The sequence below is a fragment of the Acipenser ruthenus genome, chromosome 13 (assembly GCF_902713425.1).
Source record: "Acipenser ruthenus chromosome 13, fAciRut3.2 maternal haplotype, whole genome shotgun sequence".
NCBI lineage: Eukaryota > Metazoa > Chordata > Actinopteri > Acipenseriformes > Acipenseridae > Acipenser > Acipenser ruthenus.
The window spans coordinates 9292806-9306928 of NC_081201.1; the positions used below are offsets into that span (position 1 = coordinate 9292806).

General features: G+C 39.5%; 1 protein-coding gene across 1 annotated transcript in view; it reads right to left on the bottom strand.

Moving 5' to 3' along the window:
- Positions 1-1374: 1374 nt before the first annotated feature.
- LOC117418002 (tuberin-like) overlaps positions 1375-14123 on the bottom strand; it is a 31278-nt gene continuing 18529 nt past the window's right edge. The window contains exons 28-41 of the mRNA XM_034925823.2: positions 13740-13895; positions 13136-13248; positions 12240-12476; positions 11855-12070; positions 9682-9842; positions 8858-9429; positions 8135-8213; positions 7773-7859; positions 7219-7405; positions 5897-6036; positions 4552-4630; positions 4212-4303; positions 3648-3746; positions 1375-3334 (exon numbers count right to left, since the gene is read on the bottom strand). Of these exons, the coding sequence (XP_034781714.2) occupies positions 3167-3334; positions 3648-3746; positions 4212-4303; positions 4552-4630; positions 5897-6036; positions 7219-7405; positions 7773-7859; positions 8135-8213; positions 8858-9429; positions 9682-9842; positions 11855-12070; positions 12240-12476; positions 13136-13248; positions 13740-13895 (2386 nt within the window). The 3' untranslated portion in view covers positions 1375-3166. The remainder of the gene's footprint in view (positions 3335-3647; positions 3747-4211; positions 4304-4551; positions 4631-5896; positions 6037-7218; positions 7406-7772; positions 7860-8134; positions 8214-8857; positions 9430-9681; positions 9843-11854; positions 12071-12239; positions 12477-13135; positions 13249-13739; positions 13896-14123) is intronic.

The following is a 14123-nucleotide window of genomic DNA, read 5'->3' on the forward strand; positions in this document are numbered from 1 at the left end:
TAAGCAATACAGATAATTATATATTAGTGATTTAATTAAAATGTTGTTTTCATATTATATGTTGTACCTAGCACTTTATTTGTAAAATTATGTGGTTTATGAAAAGAAAATGTTTATAAGATGAATATATTTGCGCTTCAGGAAAACATAGCAGTGAGACAGCAGGACTTGAATGTACTTCAGCAAAAAGCTGGTGCACTTCAAAGATCACTTGTTGTATCTGACCTGCTTTCTGTGTACCTCCAGCAGTTTTGAGTACTGTTAAAAATAAGTATTTATGGAATCAATAATTTGAGAAGGGCTTTAGAAAGATGCTGTTCTCTACTAATTGTCCTTGTATAATACTTCTAAAATCAAATAAAGATTTGATGGCTAAGTGTTCAGTTGCTTAGTAGTACCACAAATAAATAAATAAATAAATAAATACATAAATAAAAATGTGAAAGGCCGGAAGAAAGACCCAGCTCCAGATTTTCCCTTTATCCTCTGGCACAACGTAAATGATCATTCTTGTGACAAAACAAATGTTGTGCTGCAGGGTCCCTGGGTTTAGACCCCTCAGCACACTAGCACAAAGAAATTCCACCCAAGGAAAAGAATGTATTTAGAAAACAAGCTTTGAATTATCTGGATTGCCTCTAGATCCCAGTGTCTCGCTATGTGAGCGAACAATCTGAGCGCGAGGTGTATTTGAAGATTCCATTTTAAATGTCAAGAGGTAAATTAAATTCAAACAGTTATACGTACTTCAATTAATTAATCTTAATGCCAATACATGTTCTTAAAATACAACTTGCATAGTCTACACAACCATCTGTTCAATAGTCTCTTAGGTTATAATAAAATATACTAATTCTTCATTCCAGACCCTTATGCTATCATTTTGAATTATGAGTTTTGATTACTAATCAGTCCTTTGTTTACTAAAGTCTGGCTTGGCCTGTTTTCTTCAAAAGTAGAATATCAAATGGTCATCTGTTTACAAAAGTATGAACAACTGTTAGTTTGAAGCTTGGTAGTAAATAGTCCAGTGGTGGGGGTCACCTAGTCAGACTGTCTGCAAGCATTTTGTTCTTTTGTCCTGTGAAATAGCAATTTTGTAATCCTTTTGGGAGAGAATAAAAATACATTTATCTTATATAAATCCTTTTAGAGAGATGTTTTCCTTCCACAGGAGCAAATCTGAAATGCTAGGAACTTGTCTGAAGGCCAGCTTGTAGCCACCATATTGTTTTGTATGTTAGTGCAGTCCCGTGTATTCACTCTCTCACTTTTGACAGGAGGTCTGTTCATTTCACTTTGTTTATTTTTACAATTCATGCGGTATCATGGGAGGGGGTAACACAGAATAACAAATCGGTCACACGAGACGGGTAAAACGCAAACTTTTATTTTTCTTCGGTTTACAATTTTAATGTTTTCGTTTCCTAGTATTTTCCGACAACTCTTCCAATATAAGTTTAGCAGAGCTCAATACAACCACTCGACCCACTTCTTTCGTATTGGATATTTCTAATGTCAATTCATGCCAGCCAGTGTTTTTCTCCAGAAGTTATAGATCAGGGGTGGCCAATGCTGGTCCTGGAGAGCCACAATCCAGCAGCTTCTCAAGGGAACCCTTAAAATCACCACTTTCTAAAGACTTGGAACAATTTCATTTTGACTGGTTAAGCAGGTAATATTTTCAATTAAATAACCAAGATAATTTGGAACAAAATTATTCTTTAGAAACTAATGATTAAGGTTTACCTATAAAACATGCTGGATTGTGGCTCTCCAGGACCACTCCTGCTTACATGGACATCAAAAAAAGACCATTGAGACTGTACAGCAAAATATCAGAATCATTCAGTAACATACAGTAAAAACTCAAGCCAAGACACCTTACCAATGTTATAACCACAGTCATAAATAATTCAATTAAATGCATGGTATATCACCGATTAACTGGACGTTGCATTGCTACTAGCACACTGGTCAATAAATTAGATGGTCAGATATTATAAGAAGAGGAGCTTGAATTATTTAAGGTTTCTCAAACAGATTCAGGATTTAACACTGCATTAAGGTCATTTTTAATCTTTCATGATGTTGTGAGGCACCCTTCTAGTATCCACTGTATACCTTGAACAGACAATACATAGGGGCTGGACAATAAATAATGAAATACTAGAAACACTCGCCATAATTACAGGTATCTTACACAGCGATGGATAATGAAGCACCTGCCAACCGAGCACCTCGATCAATTAATAAACTTTTGCAAAAAGGAGAGGAAGTGGCTCTATATTGCAGAATGCATGTCATTAGAGAGAATTAAAAACCAGTCGTCATGTGAGGGACAGTCCACTCATTCACTTCACACATTTGCAGACATTAAAAAAATAATAAAAATATTCACCCCCAAAACTTATTTATTATCATTTAAACCTGTACTACTGGGGCCTTTTACAGATTAAATTCGTAGCCATTTTGTAACACCAGTAGAAAACTGACTATTTGATCAGTCTAACTGGAACCAGGCTAGTTCGGGACAGACTATTTAAAATTTAAAATCTAGCACATCCCCAAATTTTTCTAGGTAAACCCAAGATTGGACATTTTAAAAACTCCCGATATATCTAACAATCTGCTAGAATACCTTTTACAAAATCTTCTGGAAGTTAACAGAAATACAAAACCAATTTTGGAAAAATCAAATCCTGCTGAAAATTTCATTTGAGAATCTATAGGTATAATGCAAAACTATCTGTAAAAATCATCAAAATCAGTAGGCATCACCCATTTTTCCACACACTCAGCATTTTTTATGCACTAAAAAGCAAAATCTTGTCACAGATATTGAAATAACACTGAAGGTCACTGGGTAATGTAAATATTGACACAATTATGGTCTTTTAAATCTGATAAATATGACTTAAAATACCATTTTTTTTTATCTGACTGACAGTTTCTGTGGAGGTTGTGAGTGCACAGAAACACAAAATCAGTCATATTAAAAACTCTCAATGGTAAGCAAAATATTCCGATCACGAAACAACCACATAAAACAGTGATTTCGGAATAGTTTTAGTTTTTTTTTTTTGTCAATTCTATTCTAGAAAGAAAAATAAATTTATATGTATGGCGATACAGCAAATAAGCCAGCTTGCTATGCTCAGGTGCATCAAACAAAGTCAGTGAAGTCATCCACCGTGGAGACCAGGTGCTTCCTCTGTCCTGGCTCCGCCCCCGAGGCCCCTGCCTGTTGGAGGGAGCTCTTGTTCTGCATCGGGGTGTGGGCCTGGTTCAGGGAGATCCCGGTGGTTTGGCGTGATTGCATCTCCTGTTGGGCCTAAACAACCAAAGAACAGCTTTAGGTACAACTTCAAATGTGTCCTTGTGAAATCCAGCACACAGGACACCTGGCAATCCAATACTAGGATTTCTACAGCACCCTGTAACTTCACACACTCAGTTTTACCTCATTTTAGGAGTAGAAAATAAGTCAAGCAGACAAATGATTCGGCAAACGCCTGAAACACTGAAGACAACGCGGTTCATGTTGTAATCACACGACTGCAGTAATACAGTGCTGGCTCACTTGCATGCAGGTCATGTTTTAATGCTGAACAAACTTTTCATGAACACACAGCACAGATCCTTACCCGTGTCCGCAGCTTCTTGATGTGTCGCAGTCTTGCGAGCCACTTTGAGGCATAGGCATCGCAAGGGTTCGATTTGTATTGATGAACCAGGGAAGCCATCTGAGGGGAAAAAAAAAAAAAAAAAAGTGCTTTAGTGATGCTGAATTCATAAAATAGCACATGATATGAAACATTTAATCCAGCAATACTTTAAAATTCAGCGTCTAGCTTTGGAACTCTTTCCCTATCCTTCCACTCCCTGTGTATTCGCAGTCTCTCTTTTCTCTCTGTTTCACCAACACTCATGGAGAAGAGAGGATGGTGAAAAGGTATGGATGAAAACTTTATGAAGTCTTGTTTGAAAAGCGGATGTGACGAGCATCATTTGAGTAAAAATGCTAGAAAAATACATCTTTATTCTTGCACAACAGCTTCATTCTTAATTTGTGTTAACTGGTTATGGAGAAAGCAGTAAATGTTTAACAATGAATACATCCATCTAAATAAAAAAAATACTTTTGCATGGTTAATGTTGTACAATCCTGATAGGTGCTGGTGACTTTGCTGAAAGAACATGACACTCACATTAGCATGCAGGGCCATCTGTCGTACCAGTAGAGCTAAGTTTTTGTCTGACACGATCTTAGCCACACTTGTATCAACGAGTCCTTCTAAATCTGAAAACAGGAAAAAATGATTCAACATCATGTGAGCCACCGTATTAAGAAGGCGAACAAACAGCATGCTTTTTTTCTTAAGATTTTAGGTTACACTGAAGTGTTCAAATGAACTAGGGAGCAGATCCAATTTGAATGAAAATGCCTCAGACTACAAAGCACTCATAATAACTCATTGTAAGACAGGGATAGTTCTTTTAATTTCAGTCAAACACGGAATAAAAGTTAAAAATGCCAAATCTTTTTACCTTTACGGCACTGAAGAGTAACGAGATTGCTCTCATAATCCAAGGGCTTGATTATAACTTCAACAAAGTTAAACTGACCCTGTGTGACGAAAATGAAAATGCATGAACATTTAAATACCAATGATAAACAAGTTTCCCTGACACAGCGTGATATCTATAAATCACACAGGAAAGTCATGAAAGAAAAAGGGATGCACTGAAATCAGACCTGGGCTCAATTCTAATGCTATTACTAACAATGAGTTATGCTGCAGTAATTGCAATTATCATTACTAAAAAAGTAACATTAATAGCTCCACACATTAACATGTTTACTCTGTTTATTCTACCAAGCAGTAATCACAGGTACAAATACACAAACATACTATAGAACGTTTTTTCAAATAAATGGGGTCACTAAAAGTGGTTAAAAACACAAGAAGAATGTTTGCTCAATGTAAAACACAACATGGAACTGTGAGTGATTCATCTTGGAAAGGTGTGTAATTGAACTGTAATTAATCAATTATACGGTAATTACAATTACACAGGTGTGACATGGTTCAACTACAATTACATTGTGATTACAATGAATTACAAATTATGCAATAACAAATTGTAATTTAATCTATTTGAATGTAGATTTGCTGTAGAATCGTTGAAGTGTCATCTCTCTATCTCTGACGACCAGTCCACAATCCTAAATAAATGGACAAGAACAAATATCTTGTCTGGGAGTATTTTTTCTGTGGGATGCAGTCAAGCCATCACTTATGGTCATCTGAAAACAAATGTTGTTTGCCACCAGGGGCATACCATCATCATGCAAGTCAGGGTAAGGGAATTCCAAACCGATTCGCTGGACTACCACAGTATTATTGGCATATTGAACAGCAAGCCCAGACGCCTTGTCATGTAGAGGGGTGAAGCAGACAGACGACGTCACCGGTATTTATTTTACGTTCATTTCACAGAAAACTTAAAAGAAATTAGTCTGGTGTCAGACGTTGCCACTTCCCTCTTCTTCACTGTTATATGGTATACATTTATTACCAATACATTTTTTTTTTTTTAGCATAAGTTATTGATTGTTTGAAGTTATGGGGGTGCTTAATGTTTTTAGCTAACTCATCATGATAAAACATATGTGAAGGTTTTTTTTCCCCCCCTTTGTGAAAATGCTTGTGACTCTTCAGACTGTTTAGAACTCGGTACAGTAACTAACACTGACGTAACACTGAGGGTTTGTAAACCACCTGCCCCTCCATCGTAATTCCAGGCCCACTCAAAATGTCATACCTGGCTATGCCACAGTTTGCCACAGCACGTAAAGAACCACCTTTCAAAAGAAAGAAATCGCTCATACCTTGATTGTTCCGAGTTTGTATTCCTCTCCCGCATCGCTGTAAACGATGATGACAAAATCATTCCCGATGTGCCTCTTCTTGTTGCAGCAGCCCTTATCGGACTCCCGGTTCGGCATCAGTGTGGCGATGTGAAATATGGCTGTAAAACGAAAAGAAATCATAATGAGAAAGCCAGCGGCGTCAATCACAACGTCAGCATTTTCCACTGTTTGGTCTGCAGCACGATTTGTGCACACAAGTCTAAGGACAAAAAAATAAACGAGATCTCTAAGCAACTCTATTTATCAAAGGTTGAGTTTCTACTTCCTGGGATTGCACAAGAGTATCTGACAGTTGTGTATTGGGTATGGGTGACGAAGCTGGGGTATTTTATTCACAAAGTACAATGAATTTGAGAAAACAAGCTTAGGAGACTTTTAGTTAGCTTCTGAGCCTGCTCTGAACCAACAGTTTGATGCACTGCTTGCTCCAAGACACACAAATGACCACCCGTTCATGTTTTGCAGGCTCAGACACATTTATCTTTTACTTGCTACTCTATTTAAGGCTGTTACAGAAGTTTTTAGAACAACCTCATTGATGACCATTGCCATCTCCTTGCCTGTACGCAATATCTTTTATTAATAAAATAATCTTTTATAGTACAGTTGGCACCGCTTAAATGGGATACAACTCTGGGAGACGGTTCTTCCCAATGCTATTAAGATCCTTTAATTGGAATACAGTATTTTCAAATGATTAAGAGACCACTGAACTCGAGTCTCAGGCAGCTGTGGCAAAAAAAAAACAAACAAAAAAAAAAAAACAGAAGTTGGTGTATCAACATCGCAGGTGCCTCGCCTTCTGAAAAGATGGGATCTCATTCTTTTTCATTTCATGTTTCATTTTTTTAGGAATAGTTTTCATTTATAAAGAAAAAAGGTGTTTCAAATCTCGTTTAATTGAGACAGCTGCTTATTCAGGATATTTTTACCTCTCCCGAGGCGTGTATCTGAAATGTCCCCCACCCACAAAAAAAAAATTCAATAAACAATTACTTCTTTTGGAAAGCTCTCCTTGTGCCCAGTTAACCAGGCCTTACCCTGCATGATGTCATCGTGCCAGCAGTATGTGAGCTTGCCATCCTTACCCTGCATGATGTCATCGTGCCAGCAGTATGTGAGCTCCCCATCCTTATCCTGCATGATGTCATCGTGCCAGCAGTATGTGAGCTCCCCACCCTTACCCTGCATGATGTCATCGTGCCAGCAGTATGTGAGCTCGCCATCCTTACCCTGCATGATGTCATCGTGCCAGCAGTATGTGAGCTCGCCATCCTTACCCTGCATGATGTCATCGTGCCAGCAGTATGTGAACTCCCCATCGTCACCATACTGGTCCAGACCGCCAAGGAATATCTGATCAGGGTCACAGTCTTTCAGATGGATCAACTTGCCAAGCCCAGTCAGAAACTGGGCATACCTGTAGGATCCATACTCATTTGATAAGATGGCAACTTCATTATTGATCTGCAGTGTAAAAAACACACAGAGAACAACAGTATGCATAATAAATAGTATGTAATCAATTGTAAAAAAACAAAAACAAACAAACAAAAAAAAAAACCAGCTGTTTCACTTCATCTAGTTTGTATTAAAATGCCATAGATTGGGACTATAATTTCCATTACACGAGAGTAGATGTTAAAACTTCAGTATTTACTATATAAGTTTTAGGGCATCAAATGTGGGCTCCTTGGAGCCTTATTGGTGAAGATGTACCATGAGGTGTATGATAATATGGCATGCTTTAAAAAGAATATATGCTCAAGACTGGCCTTTTAAACATCCCAAGCAAAATAGCTGCACATAAAAACAAGGCAGTAGAGACACCGACCTGCCCTTCTCCAACATACACGACTCCAATCTTGTGGGTGTCATAGGGAGGCATTTGATCCAGAACTTTAACAGTTCTGTCCATGAGCTAAAGAAAAAAAAAAAAAAAAAAAAAACACAACACATTGCAAAGTGGTCAAGCTAATATCTACATCGAACAATTCATTGAAATAAATGTAGAATTCTGTCAAGTACTACTATTAAGAAAACCACACTGAAGTTAACAGGCTCCCCTACAAACAAAATGCAGAGAATGTTTAAGATACCTTGACATTACTCGACTTACAAAATATGCAACTACAGAACTACTCCTCAAACAGCACTGTATTGTTGCTCTTGTTTTAAATATAGATCTCGTCTCACCTGGGACTTGGGCAGCAGTAAAGGTTTGTTGGATTCATTTCCAAAGAAAGGAGAATGGTAGAGCTGAAGAAACACAAAGCTGGAAAAGCAAAGTTTAGCAGTTGAATTACACTGCACTACAACAACAACTCAACATTAGAGTAAAACCAAGCCAAGTCACACGTCTGCAGTTTCCTAGAAAAAAAAAAAAAAGTGTGTGGGCGCTTAAGGTTTTGCCAGTAAAACAGGGGGATAATACAAATAAGGACAAAAAGTCGAGACTGGACATTTATATAAAAAAGAAACAACAAAAAAAAACATATATGGTACGTCAAAATGGAATCATCGCATTAGAGGATTGTCTTTACAAATACCTTTAAAACTAAGTCTTTCGACACAAAAAGTATTGGACAGGGAGTTGTGAATTAAAATCAAGTATTTTATAATATAATTGAAAGCACTACATTTTAAAAATCTAGAAATAAAAAATACACTGTTCAAAGTGATGCAAGAAAACCTTCTCATTGAAAACTTCAGCTGTCTAGGCACGGAGGCTATATTTGTGTTTTTATACTCAAAGTACATCACATTATACCCAAACCTACCGGAGCTTTATTTTCTTAGAATTTATATTTCAAACTTGTTAATATGTTTAACACATGCATGTCGAGCATGGCTGAGAAATGGGGAATGAAGCCATATGCTTGGGCTCCACTGCACGGCACACTGCCTCTGATAACGTACCTCGGACTGATCCCAGACATCTTCTCAGAGTTGGAAGCAGCTCCTCTGTGGTAGGAATCGTGATCCATCTTCCTCTCCCGATGCGACGGGGCAGAACCTGAGATTGTGTGTCCGCGGGGTCGGTGGCCGCTTGGGGAGACAAGAGTCGACTGCGGGGCTGGAAACTCCAACCTGGACCTGGGCATGGCCCCAGCACCAGCAGCAGCACCTGCCCCGGCACCACCACCAACACCAACTGCAGCAGCACCTCCATCTCCTCCTCCTGCTGCTGCTTCCAACTGGCTATTTACGTCAGTGGGCCCTGGTTCTGCTTCAATGCTGAGTTTGCCTGCAGGGGTTTCTTCCTTGTTCAGAGCATCTTTGAAGGCCTCCTGCAGAGTCTGAAGCTCTGGGGACGAGCTGGATTTGTTGAGGGTTTGGGAATGCTGGAAAGAAAGATCATCATCCTCCTCCTCCTCTTCCATGGGGTCTCCGGCAGCGTGAAAGATTCCTTTCTCAATAGGGATGGCACCCCCTCCGACATATTCTAGAGGAGTGCTTTTATCATCTTCCTGGCTTGAGCTGGACGAAGACTACAGAAATCGAAGCGTTAATTAAAGCGATACTTTGTATCTACATTTTCTTAGCATTTCGTTTTTGCTATGGTATAGTGTGCACCTAATAGGATTCTCGATTGTTGTTTTTGCTTTCAAACTATTGCTGCAATAATTGATTCTGGTAAGACTCAAGACTCCTGCAGGCGTGTTACCCCCACACTGTACACAAAAGTCCATAGGAAAAAGCATGGTGCACTGTTTCTGAATATGGGCATAAGACTCACTTACCCTGCTGTAGGCTTCCTGGGGTTTGCTGAATTTGTCTCCCATGAAAATGGGCTCTGGTTGCATTGTTTCAAACTCCTCACGGTCCTGGAAACCCGTCGGTGAAACTCTCTCCTTTGGCCGAGAGCACAGCCTGCTCCCTTTCTCCACAACCACCACCGAATCTGCAAAGAGACACCCAACATCAAACAGGAGAACTGCTGGCGCTATACCAGCCACAGCTTCCTACAATCAAAAAGCTGTGTCTTGGATTACTTGTATAAGAGAACAGAGACGAGTGGGCTGATAAATGTTGACTTGAAATGAAAACCTCTGAATACGGAATAAGGCTGAAATTAAATGAACCTTCTGTGTTTAATGCTAAAAAGAGACTTCAAGCTAACTCTCGCCTACCAATAGTAAGCACGCTGTGATGAGGCTAGTTAGAATGGAAGGGAGTTCACAGGGCTTGAAAAAGCTGGTTAACTACAGCATAGTGTGTCATAAATAGGCAGCAGATACAACCATACATCAAAGGCTGTTGCAAACTAATATGTTTTGCTTTTAAATGAATGCAGAGCTATGAATACCAGATCTAACCACTGGCTGGTAAACATGATTCTATGAAAACTTTTAGATTTTACTCCTACTACACAAATAGAAGTGCCAAACTACATTGGGTTAAATTAATTAAATTTCAAAAAATTACTTTGTGACACACTTGTGAAACAGTGGCAGATTAATGCCCCCCACCCTCCCTCTGCCCGCCCACTCTCTCAGTTCTCTTATTCTACCTGAGTGAAAATGAAGATTAAGGTTTCCCTCAAAATCAGTGATACTCCAAAGAGTTTCTAGTGGATTCATTTAAAAAAGACATGCAGGCCTCCACACAGGAATCAGCGGGATTAAAGACAAGCAATTTAAGTTAGCTGCAAGTTCCATCTAAAAAAAACCAAAATAAAAAAAAACACAACACACACACACACACACACACACACACACACACACACACACACCACAAGGTGCTGGTCTGGAGAGAATGTCCATGTCAAAAACTGTTCCTTTGCAAATGTGCCTTACATTTTAATAGCTCAATACATTGAAAGAATATAATTAAACAATGGTAATATGGGTTTAGCCACCATGCATTTGAAAGTGGTAAGAGAAATAGAAGTGATTATGATTTCAAACAAAAAAAAATTCTAAATCTGCGTCTACTGAGCAGACTCTCACAACATTACAGCAACTGGTAAAGCATGGGGCAATCTAAAAACAGTTCCTCATTAGAAAAAAAATCGGGGGAAGAGATTCTACTACCTTTAAAACTGCTTACAAACAGTTTCATAACGAATAATTTGAGTCAAGCATAGTTGAATAGCACTGAATTTGAAGATGTACTTGTTTAATTAATTAGGCTTTGTTAATTTATAAAATGTTATTTTACACAATACACTCCGTTTACTTGGAGCATTTCAGCTGTCAACTCCTTGAAGCCAGTAGTTACTGACGCAGCCTGTAGTGAGAAGTCAGAACACACGCTTGACATTCCTATGAAGAACAGATCAGGCACTTGCAAGACCACAGTTTTGACTTGGGCATTTCTCATGATGTTTAGGATCCCATATAGTGCTTTGGAGTTAATGATATCAAGGGACACAATCTGAAAACATTGAGGATCATTTCATTTCCCTGGATCAAAACATTTGAATGAAACACATACAGTATTGTACACAATCCACATGTTGTGAGACTTTTTGCATATTAGTTTGTTTAGCGAGTATGCAGCCATTCTAACAATTAAATGAGATGTTTTGTTTAATTCATTTACAACTGTATCAATGGCCAATTTAAAATTAATCCACATCAATGCACCCTTTCAATTTAAAACAAGCTTTAAAATGTAACAGATACACTAAACTTTCAGCTATCAAGACACTGTATACCTGCCACAAACAGTTCTTTCATGCTACAAGATGCAATCCTGTATAACTTTTTAAAACTGTGTGAAAACCACTGGATGATGATGGTAATCTGCTAAAAAAATAATAAAAAAAACAAAATTATTGTGCATTTTTCTATTATGCGAGTAATTTTACACTTATCTTATGCAGGTCAGACTGTCATTGAGGACAGTATAATAAAGGCTTTGATCAGGGGATCAGAAGTCAGCAGGGTCTGACTGCACCTGTTGTCTCACCTGTGTTCGACCGCTGCAGTGCACATGGTTTCTGTGCCACATAGGCCTGGCTTGAACCTGGCTCCGAGTTTGATTTCAAGACTTCAGATGCCCTGGGCTTCTTGGTCCTTTCCACAGCCATCAGGATATTAGAGAGCTCCTGCAGGGGCATGCTTCCGATCTCTGATGAAAAAGGGCTTGGAGGGTTCTCCAAGCACATCAACCAACTCGTGTTACCTGTTGGGGTGGAGGAGAAGGGAGGGGGTGCCATGACTTTTAATGAAATGTTCAGGATCTTTTGTAACCACTTGAAAGACAATATACAATTGCATATAAATCATCTGTGTAAGGCGTCACAACCATTCCAACCTTACAAAGAGGATCAAGATTTTCTACATCTCCTTACCCGAGGGTCTGCGGATGAAGATCTCTGCCCAGCCCTGCGTGAGCAGGGGCGCATACTCCCCCAGGCTCGGCTTCTCCTTCTGGAGAGAGGGCTGCGTTCCTGGGGGCTCCAGCTTGAATCTTGCCGAGTTCTCCGAAACCTCAACAGACTGGGAAGGGGGGTCATAGAATTCACTGTCGGAAGGGGACACCAGTGGACTCAAGCTCTGCGCAGTGCCAGCACGAAGGGCGTGCCCACCTGAAAATCACAGCGGGTATTTATAAGTTTTGTATATTAACTTTGTGTATAAAATTAATGTTAGGGGTTAAATGTGGTCTTGCATCTATATACTAAAACATGATTATCCCAGCGCTATGTGGTGGTTTTAAAATTGCATGAAGGTGTACTAGTTTGTTCTTTACACTCAGAATCCAGACAACACATACTGAACAGCCTGTACGCAATCCATGATCAGAGGTGGTCTACAGTGCATCTGTATGCAATTTCACAACAGGAATGTCAAGCTTTTACTGCCGGTGGATACAATAACCTTTCAGTGTGTTTTATCATAATCAGCACCTTGCCTACAGACGGCACTCTAACGAAGTCGATCAATCCGCTGCACATTATGCTTTATTATCATTATTATTAATTAGTCATTTAGCAGATGCTTTTATCCAAAGCGACTTTTATCCACAGAGACAAAAGGGAGAATTATGCATCAACAACTGCTGCTGCTGCAGAGTCACTTACAACAGGACCTCAGTTTTACATCTCATCCGAACGACGGAGCACAAGGAGGTTAATTGACTTGCTCAGGGTCACACACCGCGAGTCAGTGGCTGATCCGGGAACTGCCTGGCATCAAACCCCTTTCTTTAACCACTGGACCAAAAGGACGAGGAGGAGCGTGTTACCTGACATGGATCGTACTCGGATGCGGGTCGTCTTGCCGATTTGCTGGTCTGCCTGGGATTCCAATTTAGCAGGAGCTTCTTTGGTTAGTCTCGTGTGAAGAGAAGGGTCGGATCTGAAATACAAGAGGAACATTTGCGAAGTCTGAGGTTAGGTGAAAGAGGCAGACAAATGCATTTGTCAAGACACTGCCCCCCCAGGAAAGCCTCCAGCTCAAGTGGGATCTCTGCGGTTGGATGATACATGAAAGTATAATCCTGGGAAGGTGTTGTGCATGCAAAAAGAAGAGCTCTGTAATTCATACCGCACACAGTGAGTGTGTCCAGTACCCTGCCCTGTCTTTTCTGTTTTCTTCTGACTTCACTTTATCTTGGATTTCCTCTTTTTTATTGATACGATCAAGCTCAATTTTTAAATTGACAAAAGGAAAAAAAAAATAATAAAGTTAATAGCACAACAAGAACAGCATTTGCAGAAAATGATTAACAGGACAGCAGCACAGTTTATTTTCCACATGGAGAAGCTCAAGCTGGGTTCCATACTGATTTTGTTTTCATTGAGTAAAGTGAAGTGGAGCAGTGCCACACTAAATGGAATCGTCATTACCTTGTCATTTCTCCCAAACTCTGACGTTCTGTCAAATCAAGGCCGAGCAGGGATCGGGTCCTAGCTCCACTGCTGGTTGTTATGGTAACCAGCTTGTTTCCAACTAGCCAGGTCATGCTTCTTCCTCCAGCCAGTAAGAACTCAGCAACAGGGGACCTGTAAATAACAATATAGATAGATATATATGCACTGTATAAAATCAGGTCTCTATTGGTATCCTGATTCAGTTTGCAGCACAGGCTGGAGGCAATACCCCCTACACACAACAACAAATTAGAAAAACAGTGAGCCATGTAGAACTTATTAATCCATTACTTGCTGCTTTTGCAAAAACACTGCAATGGTGAAAACGATCAAATGGACTCCGTTACTGCAGCAATGTGT